Raw genomic sequence first — 20,401 nt, forward strand, 5'->3', positions numbered from 1 at the left:
GAATTGTTTGAGCCCTGCCCTGTAAGCACATATAGGCACAGAGGTGCGTGTGCTGTGTGCTGACCGGAGGTGCTCTGCAAAGACGGGTGCGTGCCCAGAATAAAAAGGGGCATTACGTGACCAATATGGCATGGCTCAGCGCATGATTTCCTACACTTTCATAGCATGAAGCATTTGGCACTTATTGGAAAGAGGACTGTGCATTAATTGGACCGCTAGGTAACAAATTTTGTCAACATACTTCAGTTTCAGTGCTTTTTTCTCATGTGATTGTCTGTGGATAGGTGACCATTTTCTTGTATTTATTCCTTATTGTAAATTATTTGACAAACAACAGCAGTTAACCTAATGTAGGTTGATTGTCAGCACTGGGTTTGGTTGTGTTTTGGATGCACTGAGGTAACTGAATTACTCCAGCCTAGGTTTCAAATACTTAGCCATAGAGAGCAAAGAGACAGGACTGGATGTTTAGCTTTATACTATTCCATGTTAGAGCCTTTTCAGGAAGGTCTTCAATGCCAAATACTTAACGAGGGAATGCCTTCCAGATTTGACTTCTTCCTACATGTGCTAACAACTGACGGGCCAAATTCTGGCCAGCTCTCCACAATGGGGGTCAGACCTGGAGGCCAAAAGGTATCTCATCTCATGCTCCTATGCAGGGACTGTCCAGAATCTTGAAGGGCAATGTGATCCCTGCTACCCGCAAGTGTGCTAGGTGCTTGAATGGGGAAGGGGTTAAGAGGGACCGTGGCTCCTCCCCCTCCCCCATGCCAGTCAGCAAAGCTGCTTGGACAGGGAAGGGGTAGTATGCCACACCTTTTTCAAAGGTGGTGCAATAGGTGTGTTGGTGTGCACTGCTTGGAGGTCACTGGCCTAGTTCTGCTTGAGTCAGGTGCTGCATAGCCCCCTCAGCATCTTCTCCAACCTGCTGGATGTCACACAGGGAGGAATGTAGCCCCTGTTTATTATAACAAGAGGAAATGTATTCCCATTAAATTCAAGATCTTTTTAAAGGCCCGTCAAAAGCAGGGGAGATTTGGGAGTATCTTATGCTGTGAAATAAAACCAGAATGGGATTTTGACTCTTTTCTGAGTAGTAGTAGGAACAGGCAGAGTATTTGTGCCCCAGCGATTGAGAAAACTGGAAATACTGTAAGCATTCACTTCCTGTGTGTCAGGGCTTACCACTAGCGTTTTGCTCGCTTCCTCAGTTTGAAATGCTGTGGTGAGGGCAGGGTTTTCTTTCTTCTTTTGCTCTCAGAAACCTGCTTCTGCTGTTAGGAAATTTGGTAACATTACATTTCACTTCCTGTAGCCGCCATTTTGTGAGCTGTCACAACTTACATGCCTCTAATCCATCATCTAAAAAGGTATGTCTGCTGTAGTGATTTATGGCTATTTCTGTAAGATGCTTAAATTGCTCTTCATTGGATAGAGTGTGCTGTGTGTGTGGGGGAGGGGGGAGTACAACAGTGTATCATAAGATGCAATGATGACCTTTCTTTTGAAAATCTGCATTTTTTTCTGTTAGTCTATTATGTTCCATCTCTATTTAGCTTTATTCTTTCATCCCTTTTAAAATTCTTATCTAGAAAATGTGCAAAACTGCAAAAGTTAAGAGCACATAATTCAAATGATAAAGATTATTATTGCCACCTAAACTAGACAAGTTAGAAGCCAAAATAAAATGCGATTGATTTGATTGATGAAAGTGGGTGGTGTGATGTTGGAAAGTAAATACAATGGTTGATTTTAAAACTGGATTTTAATAAGCAAGATCGTTTTGTTTGCAAAACACTATGTCTTCAGCAAAAAGAAAAAGATTATAGATATACTTATATGCATTTAAATTACCTCATTTTTTAAAATATTGTGTAAACTAATACTATGGAACATTATATAACAATATCTGCAGGTATATGTCTTACTAGGGCTGTCAAATGATTTAAAAATTAATTGTGAGATTAAAACAATTAATCATGACTAATCCAGTTTTAATCGCACTGTTAACAATAATAGAATACAAATTAAATTTATTATAAATATTTTTGGATTTTTTTCTACATTTTCAAATATATTGACTTCAGTTAAAATGCAGAATACAAAGTGTACAGTGCTCACTTTGTTATTTTTTATTACAAATATTTGCACTGTAAAAAAAGATAAACAAAAGATAGTGCAATCTACAAGTCAAAGCATGAAGGAGCATATAAATGTTTAGCATATCTGGCATGTAAATGCCTTGTGACATGAGCTGCAACTGTGCCATGCAGTGCTTTTTCTCGCTTTCAGGTGACATTGTAAATAAGCAGTGGGCAGCATTATCTCCCATAAATGTAAACAGACTTGTTTGTCTGAACAAGAAGCAGGACTGAGTGGACTTGTCGGCTCTAAAGCAGTGGTTCTCAAACTTTTGTACTGGTGACCCCTTTCATATAGTAAACCTCTGAGTGTGACCCCCCCCTTATAAATTAAAAACATTTTTTTATATATTTAACATCATTATAAATGCTGGATGCAAAGAGGGTTTTGGGGTGGAGGCTGACAGCTCGTGACCCCCCCCCATGTAATAACCTCATGACCCCCTGCGGGGTCCCGACCCCCAGTTTGAGAACCCCTGCTCTAAAGTTTTTACATTGTTTTATTTTTGAGTGCAGTTATGTAACAAAATAGTTCTCCATTTGTAAATCGCACTTTCACGATAAAGAGATTGCACTACAAAAATGGTCTGAGGTGAAGTGAAAAATGCTGTTTCTTTTGTTTATCTTTTTTACAATACAAATATTGGTAATCAAAAATAATAATATAAAGTGAGCACTGTACACTTTGTATTCTGTGTTGTAACTGAAACCAATAAATTTTAAAATGTCAAAAAACACCCAAAAATATTTATAATAAATTCTATTATTGTTTAACAGTGTGATTAAAACTGCCATTAGTCACGATTAATTTTTTTAATCGAGTTAATTTGTTTTGAGTTAATCACTTGAGTTAACTGCAATTAATTGACAGCCCTAATTACTACATAATGCTTTAACTAGCGATAGTTCTTTAGGACTTAGAGGATATTTTTGAGGATATTTTGACTGCAGTGCCAGAGACTGCCTGAACTTAGTGACTATGGAGCATCATGTGTAGATGCTGTGTTTCCTACTGTCCCACTGAGACAAAATTACTGAGTCTGTGGATGCAATGAGATTGATTACAGAGGATCTAGAGAGATGGGGTGAAATTCTGGTCACATTGAAGTCAATGGAAGTTTTTGTTATTTGCTCCAATTGGTCCAGGATTTCATGCATTGTGGCTTGTGTTTTGTCAAAAATCAACTTGTTCATGGTTTATCATCCCCTTTAAAGAACTTGATTGGCCCAACAAGCTAGTAGTGAGAAGACAACCGGGAGAGATGGATATATACTTCAATAATAGCAATCCAAAGGAAAAGCTCAAGTCCATATCAGTCTTGCTGAAGGTGCTTCAGCATCAGCTAGCTCTGTAGTCTTTTAAGAGCAATTGCAAACTATCCAGTGATATGATCTGACAATCCTGTAGTTGGGGATTTCCGCACACATGGAAAGCACCGTCAAATGCCCAGTGCCAACTATGTATACATGATCTGAGTTCAATATAGATGTACTTGTCCATATAACACTGGCAGCACATACAGTAAATATAATGAGAGTAGTACCCTGAACATTTCTGACAATCAGCATATGGGGAATTTTTCCTCCTGGTTCTGTAAATGATGTATCTGGGCATGGAGTTTCATGATACACTTGCTATAGATACAAGCACTTGCTACTGAAAATACCCTCAAGTTCTTAAAAGTGGAACATGACTGATGTAGAAAGGGAAGGATAAGAATAATATGTAACAAGATGTAAACAGGACAAAGTAAGAATTAATAAAAATTTTGCTCTTTGAAATGTAAAATACCTATATCCGAATTTTCTATAAAGGGGGCTGGAAAACCCCTTTTTATAAAGCTGAATCCAAAGATCCTTACAAGTAAAAAATCCAAACCAAACAAAAAACAAAACCTGCCATTGGCCCAAAACCTGAAGTTCTTATATTTTACTCAGTTTGTACACAGTTGAAATATGTGTTACCTTCACTGAGAGTTTTGCCTCAATAAGGACTTCAGGATTTGGTCCATAGTTTTTATTTGTATGAAAGAACCTTGCATGCAAATAGAATAAATCTCAGATGGAGTAGTTAGTTGTAGTAATATTGAATATAAAGGTTGTAATGGTATAAGAAACATCAAATGCCTTATTTTTCTTAATTGCTGAATATTTTTTATAATCCCCAGCTATAGAACAGTATGCATGAATTATGTGATCTATGTTTATCCCCCTTTTTTATTTTGGTACTTTCAGGAAACAGTCATTTACAATATTTGGGCTACTGTTGTGACAGAGTCCTTGTTCTTGATAGTCAAGGATAGTTTAACAGGCTGATTTGATAAATATACTCCAGTGGACTTCCCATTGGTACACTAGTTATTCCAATCCTGTAACTATCTTTCATGGGTCACACTGTACTTAGGTTTCCTCAGAGCTCACGGGAAAGGAAAGATAGATTATCTTAAACTGTGTCTTTTAACTCACTTCATTACTTATAATGGAAACCTATAATAGGGTATAAATAGTCTTTGAATATGACTGGACAGTGTTTCATTGTCTTCATACAAGCAGCTTATTTTGTATTAGTTACACAGTAAGGAAAAAGAAATAGCAGTACCCTCTACATTTGCAATAACTTGTACATTTATATAAAAGAAAGTTATATATCATTCTAAGTGACGTTGTTCTAAGATGCTGTTTCATAGTCTCTTTTCCATTCTGCAGTAGGAAATTCAGTCACTATTGTTGTGACTATGCAAGTAAAAAGAACAAGCCAGTTGATAGTGTGTGCCGTTGGAAGAGTTCACATGTTTTGAAACTTTGTTCTGAAGAGGATGTACCACCTCAGAATGGCTAATTAGGTGTGACTAAACATCCTTTGGCTTTATTAAGTTGCAGCATAATATACTGCAGAAGTGGCAGATGCTTGAGGTTTCTGATGATGGAGACAGCTGTTCCAGGTGTTTCTAAAGATTTACTGTGGTGACAGTAGGAAAATATCATAAAAATAAAAGTCATCTGTTCTAGGGAGAGGTGGGAAAACAACCCTGTGCTTATATTTTGGATGGTAATCTTATTGGAGGTCCCATGGACTTAATTTGGAGTTGAGTGCTCAGCACTTCTGACAATCAGGATCAAAGTATTTCAGACAGGAATCCAAATAGTGTGCCATTTTGATGATTTTGGCCTGGATTGTTTGGGCTGGGTGTCAGGGTCTTCAGACCTGCCTTAGCTTCTGCTCCTGCTTCAGGGACTCAGCTATCATGGCCTGGATATTGTTGCCTTTTACTGAGGATGTTAGGTGCCCTTTGACTGCTGCCTGCATGCTGTCTGCTTCCTGACCCTGCCTCTGGGTCTCGTCATCGGCCCCTCTCCACTCCTATCTATCTCTGCTTCTGCCCCCTTTCTCACAACTATAATGATCAGCCTGGGCTGGGAGACTGAATGATTACATGGAGTAGTGGTCCAACTGAATGGGCCTGTAGGGGGCCCCAGATGTGCTTGAACCAGCCCTCACTTCCACCAGTCAGTGAAAGTTCTGAATGAAGAGGAGCTGCAGATTTGGGCCTAAACTTAGTATGTTGTGTTTATTTTCTAATTAATTAACTTTTTCCTCTTCTGCGCCTTCCATTTTTAGACCGATCCTTCACTAACCATTTTATTCTTTGAAGAATTTTACTTGCACGCCATAAAGGAATAGAGACATGCTTTCTAGGTTTAGTAGGGGCAATAAGCTTGAGTTATTTCTTTTAAAAGCCCACATTTCTATAAGACAGCTATTTATTTCTATTCTCTCCAGCCTCCGTTTTATGACGCAGTGGAACCAGTGGATTTTGAAGGTTTCCTGATGACACAGCTGAACAACTTAGACTCAGAAACTGTGCAAGAACTTGGTGACTTTCCCGAAGATGATTTGGACATTGTCTTTACTCCAAAAGAATGCAGGACTTTGCAGCCTTCCTTGCCTGAAGAAGGGTAAGGAGAGCTTATCTGGAATAGTGTGTGATTAAAAAGGTATTGAAAAGGATGTGTGCAGATTCATATGTTTCCAATTCAGCAAGGCACTTATTCACTTTCCTAACATTAAGCAAGGAACAGTCCCATTGATTTCAATAGTGGTGCTCACATATTGAAGTTAGGTAAGTAGCTTGCGGAATTGGGAGCCTATGAAAATGTTTCTGCAAAGGCATGGATGACTATTGTAATCTAATTGATGGAAGAGGGATTTGTTTCTGAGACTGTAATTTTCTCCAATAAATGCACATGATGGGACTGCAAGGCCTCTTCACCATCCAGCTCATGATCCACAAGTTATAGAGTTTTTAACCAAGGTATTTAATAAGACAGTATCCCTTTAAAACAGTGGTTTTGAAGCTTGGTTTATTTAATTAAACTCATAGTAGAAAATGCCTGATTCAGCTCCCCCACCCCTACAGCGCACACACTTCTTGCATAATTGCCTGAGCAGATGCAGCTGCCACTGCATGAGGCTAGAGCTCTCTACGAGAGCCTAAATGTGAGAGCCACTTTCAGCCTAAACTTGTTCCCCTGAACTGTTCTCCTGTCCATGTGTTCCTCCCGTGCCTGCCTGCTGCCGATCTCTCCCCACCGCATAGAATTTTTGGGGCAATCACTCCAAGGGTCTGAACAATAGTCCACTAAAATCCAGGGGAATTTTTCCAGTGCCTTTGGATCAGGTACCAATTTGCCAAGCACTGCCACTGTGGCAGCAGAATTGCAGAAATATGTTTAAGCTATTTAGGGTAGCTCTGCTCTAAAAAAAGCCAGAAGACTTAGGGCCCCCTTCTGGAGCCCTTATGTGTGTATTACTCCTGTTGAGAGTAAGGGGGTATTTACATGCATATAAGGGCTGAAGAATCAAGCAGCTAGTGACAAATTCTACACTCATCTACAGTCTGTATCATGCAAGTCCTACAGGTGTGGCACAGCGGGTAGGTGTCAGGAAGTGGGATGCATGCAGTCAGTCCTAGAAGTCAGAGCAGGAGTCAGGACACAAATCCAAGGGTCAGAAACTGGATGCCTCAGCCATGGGTCCCAGAACCGTGTACCTGCAGACAGGGAAGGCAGAAGTATATCTGGGTCCAAAGCTGGAATAAGGCAGGCTCTGTCCCAGTAGCAGGCCAGGGATCTGTCTTGTTGTACAGACTGCCCTCCATGCTTCAATAGTGGATCTGAACCAATCAGCAGTAATGGGGGTGCTGCCAATCAAATCTTCTGTGGGTGGCATTGCCTGTGGTGCCTAGTCTCCCAGGGATTACAGAGCATTGGTCATAGCTTTGTCTTGGCTGCCAGCTGGCAGTGCGGAAATGGTGGTCACCCTGCAGACATTGGTTCTGGTCCAGTAAATCTGTGCAGAATTTGATCCTGAGTCATTAAAATAAATCATTTTATTTTGATGGCTGCCATTGGCGTAGCTGCATTGGTAGCAAAGGTCCCATTCCTGCTGCAGCAGTAGGTATACTGGAAGCTCAGGCCAGACTAAGTGTTTTGGAGCCGGAGTGCTCAAAATGTATAGGATTTAGCAACTATGCAAGGACTCCAGGGAGATCTAATAATGCCACTTGCTAGAATTGTGAGGGAGCAGATTGTATCCTGGCTGGCCCATGTGTGACATAGGGCTCGGCTGTGTGGGGACAGTCATAATTGCTGATGTTTTAAAAAAATCCAAGAACAGTTCTAAGAAGGAGCTTATTCCATGCTGGCTTGATAGGAATTGTTGGCAGCTCCAGGACAAGTCGCGGCAGGGGTTACCTGGCAGCCATCCCCTGCAAAAGGCAGTGTGGGAAAGTGTGCAGCTGGTAGTCCCCTATACAGCCTGTAAGGGTGTTGAGGTCTGTGGGTTCTCCTTCAAAAAGACAGCAACAATGAGTGTAGACCATGGGGGAAGGAAAGGGCCAGAGCTTAATTTCTCTTTCTTATAGGTAAAATTGGCCCTTTTTGTGTTTTGAATCTGGATCAAAACCAGCCCCAAAGTTCAGGGCATGTTTGGATTCAGAGTTCTAGTTGGGCCCATCTCTGCTCCTCTCCTTTCCGATATTTCAGAATTCAGAGATAAACAAAAGAGATCCAGTTTTCTTCTAAAGGGCCGATAATGACCACAGTTAAAAAAAAAAATGAAGCAGTACACATACTTCCATTCTATTTCTTTTAAGTCTAATGGAGGGTGTATAGGAAAGGGCACACCGTTAATTCTTAATGTAGCGTGCTTTTGTTGTTAAGGTGTATTAAGAATCTAAATGTGAAATTTAGAAAAAACACAATTTCTTTGTTGGTGTCTAAACAATTTGATCACAACCAAATTGATTAGAGAGACAAAAGAAGAACAGACCAAAAGAACAGCTGCAGCTGGGCATCTGAGTGGCTTGGCATTCGTTAATCTGTCTGCGTCTCTGAGCACCTTGTGGTCATATAGGGATGAACTTTAAACTGCTGGAATCAGGCACCGTGTGTTCCGTGCTCCAGATTCAATCCTGGAGCTGGGAGATGCAGGCCAATCAGAATCCCTTTCCTCTCAACCGACCAATGGGTGCCAGAGACTCCAAGGGAGTGGGGAGGTACCTGGTGCCCTCAGCAAGTGTCTTCCTCCTTTGTTCCTGGGGCTGTCCCCCTTTGCTGCTGCCATCAAGTTCCTCCAGTTGTTGGGAGTGGGTGGCATTTGTGGTCATATAGGGATGAAGCACCATGGGCTAAGCATAGAACTGGGTTCTGTTTCTTGCTCGGCCACTGACTTGCTATGTGACCTTGGGCAAGTCACTAAGCCCCCCTCTTTCATTTTCACTGTCAGTAACATGGGGATAATAATATTTACATAGCTATCTACCACACAGGTGTTTTGTGAGGGTAAATTTGGTAATCTCTGGAAATAACTTTAACCACGTAAAGCACAATGGACCTGAACTGATACCCAATGAAACCATTAGGAGTCTTTCCATTGACTTTAATGTGCTTTGAATCAGATTAAATATTGAATAAGTACTAAATATTGTTAGTGGTACTCCCATACAGATGATGGGCATCTTGGAAATACCTAAGACAGCTAGAGAGAAAGACTAAAACTATGAGCAGTAGAGTGTTTTGAACTAGAAAAAATGATGCCTTGGAGAATTTTTTTAACAGGTTTTAGCAGAGTCAAAAGCTAACTGTGTCATGGGTCAACTCTAATTATGAGTTGGAATAGGTGTGCAAAACTGTTCTTCTGCAAATTGGTATAATGTTGGGTTGTTTCACTATAAATACAAGTGTGTGACAGACAGATGGAACCATACCAGTTGAATTTTGGTGTGCAAGCAGTCACATCTAGTTAAATTTGAAGTCGGCAACGTTCCACTACAGATCTCCCCTGTTTCACAGAAAGCTAACAATGCAAAACCAGTTCATTGTGTTGTGCCTGAGTGAAAAGCACAAAAATTCAATTGTGGAAGAAATTCTATGTTTAGTTTATTCCAGAAATTTTACAGCGGGGGAGATCTAGTTGCTTTCTGGCCTTGTGCACCGCTCAGGAAGTTCAAAGGGGCCAGAACACAACTGAGAATCTGACCCCATGGGTCAAATTCTGTCCTCATTTAAACTTGTGCAACTCCTGTCAGAAAATGGAAAAAATCTGGAGTTGCATAGGTGTCCCTAAGATCAGAATTGTCCTGGTATGTATAAGTGCCCACAAATCATGAGAGAACTCTTAAATGTTCTACAGCAGTACCTTCAATAATAGTCAGACTTGGGCAAGCTAAGGATGGATTTTCAACCTCATCTGCTTTTGTTGGGTTAAGTCATATCCACGCTAATTATTTAACATAGATTTTGTATGATCTCCTAGTATTATACATCGAGATGGCAATTAAATCCAAGCATAAAGGGCCATATGCTGCTTTTGATCCAAGTGCACAGCTGCTGTTCGTGTCAGTGGAAGTTCTATGGATATGGCTCGAGTAGTATTTGGCCTTGTTTGTTACTTCGTTAGAAATCACTCAGCCAAGCCATCTTTTAAAATGTAGACCATGTGCTCAAAATCACATATGATTGATCCAAGTTAAACATTTTCTTATGCAGTTGCTCTACATTTAGTAATCATGAACTTAAATATAAGTATTTTCTTCCTATTTTTCCCCTCATTGTGGATAATTTTTCTTTCCTTTTGGTTTTCACATGGAGAAAGAAATATCTAGTTTTGCAGCACATAAAGAATTACATGAAAAAGAGTGCTTAAAAATGTGTCAGAGAATACTTCCAGTGCTTCTTCCATCATATAAATCCTGGAATAGTCAATAAAATTTTGCACAGAGGGTGCTTTTTGTTTAAAAATCATTTTATATAAAATAATTCATATAATAACATAAAGATTGTGGTGACTTATAATAATAAACTCTTTTTTTCTGGGACAGATTAGAAGCCATTAACACTCTGATGTTTGGAGCTCCTGCTTAGATAGATGATTAAAAATATTACTCTGTTTCATTCTGTAGCAAAATAAAAAAAACATTTTTATTTTATTTGTTTTAGATAGTAGGCCCCAGTGTTAGTGAAGAGTAGCAGTGTTCTCTTTTCACTGGAAGAATGTATAGATTCATGCTGGGTAAAGTCCTTATAGACCCTGTCTCCAGTACAGGGACAATAGTAACTAGCTTGAGACAAGTTCAGCTAACCAGCTTCAACAGCCATTGTGGATTTATGTGCACACAGCGGCTTTTAACATAACCCCAGCCATGTTTGGATGTTCACATCTACCATGGTAGTATCTGTACCTTGAGAAAATCTTCATAGCTGTCCCCCAGTGCCTGAGCAAGAGGTAGAGGGCCTGGAGAACACGCACACACAGTAGCACGTGAGGCAGTACACTCTGAGGTGTCCTGTAGAGAGAGCAGGGAGGACAGATCACCAGCCAAACCAATTGAAAGGATCTTACCTACACTACAAAATCAAAACCAAACAACAAAAAATGCTGTACCTGTTACAGGAAATTTATTGTTTGCTAATTTAGGGTATGTTTTCACTGGAGCTGTAACGTGTAATTTTCGGCATAAGGAGACATACCTGCATTCGTGCTGATCGAGCTAACCTGCTAAAAATAGCCATGGAGCTGCAGTGGCATGAGGGATAGGAGGGGCTCGCTGCTCTGACTATGATCCTGTCTGAGACCTTGCGTTCATGCCTGGACACTTTCTTTTGTTTTGCAATATTTTATGGTTGCCATAAAATGTTGCATTAGTCTTGTATTCGTGAGCTACCTTGAGTGGTAAGTAGTTAATTATGTTAAAACCAGAACAGTAGCAAATATTCCAGCAAGATAACGCATGTAGTACAGATCAATCTTCCACTTCTCAGACATGACAATGTTTTTAAAGTATTAACATGTATTTTTTATTATCTTTCACAGTGTTGAATTGGATCCACATGTCAGGGATTGTGTTCAGACATATATTCGGGAGTGGCTGATTGTGAATCGAAAGTAAGTTGCATATTTGCAAATAAAACAGCAAATACCTTTCTGTATTTTAACATAATATGTGTTATTATAACTAATCCCACAAAAGAGAATTTTGAATAGCTGAAGGTAATAGTGCATTTTCAGTGCGATTTTTAAATTGTTTTGTTTTGTTTGGGCAGATGCACTATAGTTAAAAATTCTTACTGTTGCTTCGTTTTTTGATAGAAGAACAATAAATCCAGAGGGAAGTATTTCATATTAAGTGATGAATGATTTCTGTGCAATATCAATAGTGTATTTTTATACTACTCATTTTTAATTGCTACACAATAGCCATGTGACTCTATTTAAATAGATTCACATACTCCACTTTTGGGAGGAGATGTAAAACGGAGGTCCTGATCACTTGTGGTCATTAAAATTCCCATGGCACCATTCACAAAATCCTGACCAAATCCCAAACTGACTAATAACATTCTCTCTACTTAAATTCTGTCTTCCTTCTAAATATGATAAGGTACTCTTCATTTCCTGTCCTAAACTGTATGTGGTGTTGCTGTGTGCTGTTAGACCGTTTTTCTGTGTCATCCCCAGGATATTTGTAATTCACTGGTGGATGAAGGGAATCCCTGTTCAGAGTTTACATGTTATTTAAGTTTGTGAAGTGCTTTGGGATCTGTCAGGGTAAAGATCTCTAGATAAATGTCATTTTTATCATTATAAATAAGATGGGATAAGGAAGTAAAAATGTGTATTTCCATTGAGTTCAAAGGTATAAACACAAACTTAAGTGTTTATATAAGACAGCTAATCACGGGCTCTGATTGCAACTCGTGTGGAGATATCTAAACTAGTTTTAATGTAGCTGATTGGGTACTGGACTGGAGCAGTCAAGCTGCAAGGGCATGGCTTTAATGTTTACTAGCTGCCCAAGTAATTACCAGGGTTCCCGCCATGCTTGTACAGCCTGTGTGGAAGCTGGTGCTGTCACAGATTCACTGCTCTGGCATGTGAGCTAGCTAGACTGTCCAGGTACGTCTACATGAGCTGCAATCAAATTCTGTGATTGCCATGGTGACATACCCTTAGTTTAAAGGCTTTTGTAGGCAATAGAGCTTTTTAGAGTCTGTATTTTTAAAACGTTTTAAATGCTATTGAACCTGTGTCTCTGAAGATTTGCGGAGAGATGGAGAAAGAATTAAATCTGTCCTGCTGGTTTAATTTATAAAGCTCTGTCACCTTTGTCGGTTTCGACAGAGAGCCAGGTTTCAAAGATTATTTCAGAATCTCTTGTCAGATAACAGATTGAATGTCAAAGCCAGAAATATCATTTATGGGTAGACTTCCACTGCTGCCAGAACACGCCTATGCACTGGAAACAGTTTCTTGTGGAGTGTGTCCAATAATCATCAGGACATACCAAGCGCAGTTCGTTCAAGAGTAGTATTAGTCAAGTAGGTTTGCTGGATTTACCTCCTTCAGCAATAAAGTGGTTAGTGAACTGTTTTGTACTTTAACTTATTTGATATTATCAAAATAAGTGGAAGCAAAATGTGGATTGAAATTGTGCTGAGAGTGTCATTTCTTTAACCTCAACTTAGAATTTTGAGATAAACTGATTTCCACTGGAGACTTGAAAGAGAAACACAACGCCAGTAGCCTAAGCATGAGTTCTGTGTCACTGTCTCTCCCATGAGAATTGACTGTAGTCATATGATTGTTAGCATACTGTCAGAGTCAGCTACCTTGTTTCAGATAATACTTTGAGCAGTTGCAAAGCTATTCCCGCAGTTTATATTAGTCAGTGTAATTCAAGGTGCAGAGTCAGTGACGTACCTATTGAGAGCCCCATTAGCAAGGGCTTGAGAGTTGCTAAATGCTTCAGCTTCCATTAGCTATTTTGAGGAGTATTTTAAAAAACGTTAAAGGGATTCTGTGGGTGTCCAGGCTGAAGTGCATAGTTTGTTAGCAACTCCCTTTTTGGCAATTGGTAAATTAATCAGATCATATGGTTAGGCTTGGCTGAATTCCATCTTTTTTTTTGTAATTTCAATTTTTTTTTATTTTCCAGCATATTAAAATTACGTTTATGGGTTTGAATTTTCTCAGTTGCATAAAACTACAGGTTTTAAGCATCCCCCCGCCCCCGAATTTTTATTGATCTGAATTTTCACAGTTGCAGGAAATTAAGGGCAGGGTTAGAGTTAGGGCAGCACTGACAGTGTGCCTGAAGGGACTCCCCACGCTGACAGCAAGCCCGCAAGGGGCTCCCAGCACAGTCGAGAGACATGTCCCAGAGGGACATGCTGACAGCTTTCCGGGAGTTGCGCGGAGCCAGGCAGGGAGCCTGCCTGCAGCGCCAACCGGACTTTTAACGACACGGTCAGCAGTGCTGACTGGAGCTGCCAGGGTCCCTTTTCAACCGGGCGTTCTGGTCAAAAACCGGACACCTGGCAACCCTAGAGTCACTAATGATAAGCTAGCAGTGCATTTCACTCTGAATATCTACACTACACAGAGCATGGATGCTCTCTAACTGTGACTCCCTTTACAAATTTTTTTTTGGTAAGTGCCCTGCAAGTTTATGCCTCATTTAATCTATAAAGGGACTACCTTGTAAAATTTGTCTGTGTACACAAATGTAGTAAGCAGTAAAGTAATAGAGACAGACAACAGCATATACAGAATATTACAAAATGCTCTGATGAATTATGTACATATAGATGTAAATGAAGTCATACAAATACTGTTTCCTATACACACACATACTCAGGCTTATGGTATGTTTTACTATCTTGGTCATCCGGGTAAAGGGAATTATGCACACGTGTTTTTTGTGAACAGTTGCATCAAAATATTTGAGGAATCAAAGTAAGAATTGGGAGCCAGGGAATATAGGTTCTGTTCTGTTCCTGATTTTGCTACTATCTTGCTGTGACCTTGAATAGGTTATTTAAACTATGCATTGGTCAATCTGTAAAAAGATAGTAATAATACTCCATTTGGAAGGGCATTATAAGGCTTACTTAATATTTATTAAGTGCTTTGAAATCCTCAGATGTACAAAAGTATTTTGCATGTGTATATATTTCTGCTGAATATATATAATATGTATATATACATGGGTACATGGTTGCCTTAATACTGAGCTGAGAATGAGTTGAGATGTATGCTACTCAAAGGCTGCTCTAATTTGTGCCTGGCCAACCACAGTTCCTTGGGGCCAATAAATAGAGCAGGGGTTCTCAAACTTCATTGCACTGCGACCCCCTTCTGACAAAAAAATTACTGCATGACACCAGGAGGAGGGACCAAAACCTGAGCCCACCCAAGCCATGCTGCCCCAGGCAGGGGGGACCAAAGCCAAAGTCCATGGGCTTCAAACCCAGGTGGGAAGGCTTGTAACTTGAGCCCCACTGCCCAGGACTGAAGCCCTTGAACTTTGGCCACAGGTCGTGGGGCTCAGACTTTGGCTTTCGCCCCAGGCGGTGGGGCCTGGGCTTCGGCTCCAGCCCTAGACCCCAGTAAGTCTAATGCCAGCTCTGGTGACCCCTTAAAATGGGGTTGTGACCCACTTTGGGGTCCCAACCCACAGTTTGAGAACTGCTGAAATGGAGGACTGAGGAGCCCTCTTCACACCCACTTTTCCTCTCAACTGGAAGCTGCAGGGAGTGGTGATGTACAGCTGAAAGGAATGGAAGAAGGTCAGAAGATCTAGGGAGCAGATAGAGGCGTGGCAGAAAAACACCCTTCAGAGATGTGGATTAATGAGGAAGCTGATGTCATTTGTCAACTTTCACCTAAAAACAAATTGGAAAGTTCCTGCGGAGAGAGACAAGAGGGTGGAGTGGGGGTTCAAGAAGAGAAAGAGATGTAGAATAGGCAGCAGAAATTGTCAGATCAGGATTCAGTCAGGGAGGAAAAATGGAGTTGCTCTGGTCTGCACTACAGACCTATCTGAGTATAACTGCATCACTCAGGGGTGTAAAAATCCACACCCCTGACATAACATAGTTATACTGACCTAACCCCTGGTGTAGACAGCACTACATTGACCGGCGGATACTCCCATTGACATAGCTACCACCTCTCAGTAACTAAGCCGATGGGAGAACTCTCTCCTATTGGCTTAGAGGGTCTTCATTGAAACACTACAAAACTCCAAAAAGGGGTTAGACATTTATAGGGGTAGTATCCCAAGTTCCATTAGGCAGAATAATTGTTTTGTAATGTACGACCCTCATTCTTCAGGACATAAGACAACCACTTATTTCTGACACTTCCCACTGCAAGTTTTTCTATAATTGTCCACTGGAGGTTTCTTGCATGTTATTGAATCCTGGCCACCATCCGTGACTGGATAGCTGGTAGATCCATAACTGCTGTCATTGACTGGGAGTGTGATGATGGCTGGGGGCGCTGTTCAGCCCAGAGGCTGCTGTAGCAGTTGGGAAGGCTCTGCTTTTACTCCTTAGAGCGGGAGTGTCTTCTTCTAGGCCAGTAGTTTGGGCTGTTCACTGAAAACAGGGCTTGTCGCTTTGTCAATGTTAACTGCCGTCATGTGGTGGTATTAGAAAAACTTTTCAAAGTGAGTATTTTCCATGAAAATTTTTGGAGAAGCAGGAGGAAAAAAAGTAATTTCTGGTATGTTCAGTGGTTGACAAGAAAGTTGAGCACTTGAATAATTAAAACTGTTTGCTGAGGTTTAGGTGGTTTCTTGCTTTACCTCCAGGAACAATAAAACCTCTTTTTGAATGTTAGGGACTTTAAAATAAAACAGCTTAGAGTTCCTGTCTTTCCTCCTGGGTGATTAAGGCAATTCTAGAATAAGGTCACACTCAAGGAGAGCAGGGATGTCAAGGAATGGTGCCTTCTCTTTTATGACTTCATTTTACATTCTCAGTGAACGGGTAAACAATTATAATTCAAACACATTGGTGCATATAATTCAGTTACTCTCCAAATATAAGGGCAAAAAAAGTGTCTTCCTGATCCATAATTACTTATTATCACTTATGCAAGGCATCAAGGCATTAAGGTGCTTAGCTGTTGCTTTGGAAAGGTTATGGAAAGGAAGCTGAGCAAATCAGAATATTTTAACTGAGAGAAGGAGACTGGCTATAAAATGTTAGTACGGAACATATCAAAATGTATGCATTCCTGATATGGCACTTAAAATGTCACTTGGATACCTGATGAATATCATGCTGAATGTAGAAGACTTTACTGTTAAAATTATTCAACAGAGCTCTGAACTCATTGCATTTCTGTTTAAATCACTAAGCCTGTTTCATGATATCTACTTCCTTATTCCTAATTTCTCTCTTGAACAATGTTAAGCCATGACATTGCTGTAGTATTTGGCTCAATTGCCAGCAGCAGCAGGGAATAAATAGCACCACAGCAGCCTTCCTCACAATATGGAGTTGTGCTATGGAACTTGTTGCCCGCAGAGTTAGGGTTCAAACTTCCTGTGGTTTTACTCTTCCGATCTGCAGCACTTCATCATTTTATGCTCCCTTTTGCCTTCCATCCTACCTCTTTGTATGCACTTCACCCAGAGATCCTTTTGCTTGTCAAGATTGTGATATTTAATCTGGGAAGTGAATCTGGGAGAGCAGTAGTCCTTACTGTTCCTTTCTGACAGTTAGTTTGCAGTATGCCAGCAATGCCATTGTTAGACATTTCTGCTTGTTTTCCACACCAAAAGGCCACTGAGTGAGCAAGTTGAGGGTAAATGAGACTGTGCATATCTTTTACCATATCAAACACAGAATGCATTGGGTGTGCTACATTAAATAAAATATAAGGGAGCTCCATTTAAAACAATCACAAACAAACAAAGCAGCATGTGTGTTAGGACCAACACATTTATCTATGCATAGTATTGAGAGATCATCTTTGTAGGCTAATGAGTGGCGCTGGAGGAAGAGGGTCAGGACTCACGAGGTACCCAGTTTGCTGTGCATGCTGGGGCCAGGCTGCTCCTCAGTGCAGGTCTTTCAGCAAGGAATATTGGCCTCTCAGTATCCTCAATAAAGATCTCATTCTTACCGCTCTGAAAGTTACTAAATACCCCTTCAGAATTAAAGGGGAATTGTAATGTATAATAACTATTTGAATAAATTGTACTTTTTAAATCAAACAGACCAACCAGTACAATATAGTAGAGTTGTGCTATGGAACTTGTGAACTGTTGTGAACTGAAGAGGTCTCTTGGATTTTGGTCATGGACTTCTTTATGAGTGTGCGGCCATTTTGGGGGAGGGATAGCTCAGTGAGGGGGGAGGGATAGCTCAGTGGTTTGAGCTTTGGCCTGCTAAACCCCGGGTTGTGAGTTCAATCCTTGAGGGGGCCATTTGGGATCTGGGGCAAAAATTGGGGATTCATCCTGCTTTGAGCAGGGGGCTGGACTAGATGACCTCCTGAGGTCCCTTCCAACCGTGGTATTCTATGATTTTCAGTCCATCATTAAACTAAGCAAAGTTCCAGCTTCCGTATTATTTACTGCAAGACAACACGCTGTCCTAGATCTGGCATGCATGCTGGTTCTCACACCTGTGAGATAGCTTTTAAAAATAAAATAACAAGAGGTGCCATCATTTCAGCAATGTCATTGTAAGTCCTGAATTCATTTCTATGGCATATCTTAACCTTGTTGAGGCAGTTAGAATAATATTTTCATTGAGATGTGTGGGACTGTAACTCATGATTCCTATAAATTTTAATGTGGGCTATGCAGATGAAACCAAGACAAAAATACTAGGTTAGATCAAGCAGACCTAATGGTCTGATTTAAACCCCAAAATAGTACTAAATGTGCCTTGTAGAGGTCAGTACGCAAGACCATTCCCGTAACTGCATTTGCCATATCAATTTGCAGCACACAGGGTTCCAGTAACGAGAGAGCTTGGAGACACACGGCCATCTGAGCTTGGGCTCAGGGGACAGGGCAGGCTTGGGCTGGTGCCACAATGTCCACACAGCTATTTTTAGCATGCTAGCACAAGTCCCACTAGCACAGGTCTGTCTGTCCAGGCTGGGAGGCTCACTCCCAGCTGTACTTTTGTCACTACAGTGATGATCATGGCAGAAGAACCTAGATAAAATTGTATGAATTCCAACAGCATGCATTATAAGTGGCATGTCACACACCTCAGCTGCTGATAGAGTACCAATGTAAACATCTACGCCAGTGGTACTCAGCCTAGTTACGATTGTGGGCCGCATATCAGCCCACGATGTGTGATGTGGGCTGCATCCAATACTACTAGGGTGACCAGATGTCCTGATAAAATTGGGACTGTCTCATAATTAGTTGTTTGTCCCGCATCCCGACCGATGTACGGTCGGGACGCCATTTGTCCTGATATTTTGCTTCGGCAGCACTCCGGCTTTTTTTTTGCTTGGGGCGGCAAAAAACCTAGAACCGGTTTGGGGGGGGGCGGGGGGAGGAGGGGAGGTGAGCCTGTGGCTGCCCCCTCCCCCCCACGTGTCCCAATATTTTGTTCTTGTCATCTGGTCACCCAAAATACTACCCGTATGGCCCTGAGGATGTCACATGGGCAGCAGCTGTGTGCTGATTGGGCTGCAAGTTAAGAACCACTGATCTACGCTATCATTGAATATGGTCCAATCATTAAACCTTTGTGAGATTTTAATGCTGTAATTTAAGTGTCAGTTCACTGAATGAGTCCACTTGCAATCCATAGTAAGTGAATGCCTCCTTCTACAAAGTATACTGCAGTCTTCTATAATAATACACTGAACCGCTGCCTTGTCACTATTGTGAGATGTCATGTTGGAATCTTTACTGTAAAACACTCTTGTCATCGGGGTTTGCTGGATTTACAAATGATTGCACTCTACTATACTGTAGTATGGATTATGTCAGCACATGCTGTATCCTAGGATCTGCTTGACACCTAGTAGTGGTTCTTATTTAAAGTACACATTCCAACACATCCACTAATACATTTCTTTGTTTTGCCTCTTCTGCACTTGACCATTATGGTCATTAAAGTCATATTTTGTTGATAACATTTACAGATAGGATTTCTTATCCAGACTTTTCTTCCATGCCAAGTTTTGATGGTTTTAATATTAAATAATCACAGTTTATGAAATTATTTTTTGGTTATTGGAGGTACTACCACATGCTAGGTATTTTTCCTCTCTGCTTTTATCTGGCTTTTCAAAAATCAGAGTTAACGATACATTTGCTACCCTGTTTAACAGACAGCCTGTATTTTGAAATGGAATCTATTAATATTCTTTAGTCTGTATTGCATTTTATTGTTTACACTGTACAAGTGCACAGTTTGAAGAGGCTAAGGAGTGCTGGCTACGTGTGCTGGTTAGCCTTAGATGTGTCTTCTGCCACGGCAAATTGAAGCTGAGGTACCATAACAGCAGTTCAGAAGAGACCAGTTTCTAGTGTGTTCCCTGTAATGTAACTGCACCAGCAGGGTACCAGCTAGAATGCAAATGTTCCTAATCAGGACTCTGGACAAATCAATCCCTGTAGGAGCTGGAGCCTTTGAGGAGCCAGTCGTAGGAACTGTGCCCACATCAAGCTCTTCTGTTAACTGCACTGTGTAAGAGTTGAGTTGCGGCGCTCCTTTCTCCGCAAATTGTGATATAAACGAATGATCCTTTTAAAAAATACTGTATTATGAAAAGAGCCTGCAAACAGAGTGGTACCCCAAATAAACATTGCATTCTTTAGCCCATTAAAACAGTGCCACACTGCCCTCCTTGTGCACTAATACTTCACATGGAACCTTTTTTATTTGCTTACTTTGTTTATTTTATTTTCATTAACTCTCCCGCC

General features: G+C 40.8%; 2 protein-coding genes across 3 annotated transcripts in view; one reads left to right on the plus strand and one right to left on the minus strand.

Moving 5' to 3' along the window:
• DOCK8 (dedicator of cytokinesis 8) overlaps positions 1-20,401 on the plus strand; it is a 138,513-nt gene that overhangs the window by 22,249 nt on the left and 95,863 nt on the right. The window contains exons 1-3 of one of the 2 annotated variants that reach the window (XM_075128751.1): positions 1,287-1,373; positions 5,926-6,101; positions 11,518-11,589. In XM_075128751.1, the coding sequence (XP_074984852.1) occupies positions 5,974-6,101; positions 11,518-11,589 (200 nt within the window). In that variant the 5' untranslated portion in view covers positions 1,287-1,373; positions 5,926-5,973. Of the gene's footprint in view, positions 1-1,286; positions 1,374-5,925; positions 6,102-11,517; positions 11,590-20,401 lie in introns of those variants that run through there. The other variant, XM_048849840.2, reaches the window with a different exon arrangement.
• Positions 10,539-20,401, minus strand: part of LOC125636560 (angiopoietin-related protein 3-like) — a 33,481-nt gene continuing 23,618 nt past the window's right edge. Inside the window, exon 3 of the mRNA XM_048849841.2 lies at positions 10,539-10,990. Coding sequence (XP_048705798.1) covers positions 10,865-10,990 — 126 coding nt within the window. The 3' untranslated portion in view covers positions 10,539-10,864. The remainder of the gene's footprint in view (positions 10,991-20,401) is intronic.

The sequence above is a fragment of the Caretta caretta genome, chromosome 5 (genome assembly GCF_965140235.1).
Source record: "Caretta caretta isolate rCarCar2 chromosome 5, rCarCar1.hap1, whole genome shotgun sequence".
In the NCBI taxonomy this organism is placed as follows: domain Eukaryota; kingdom Metazoa; phylum Chordata; order Testudines; family Cheloniidae; genus Caretta; species Caretta caretta.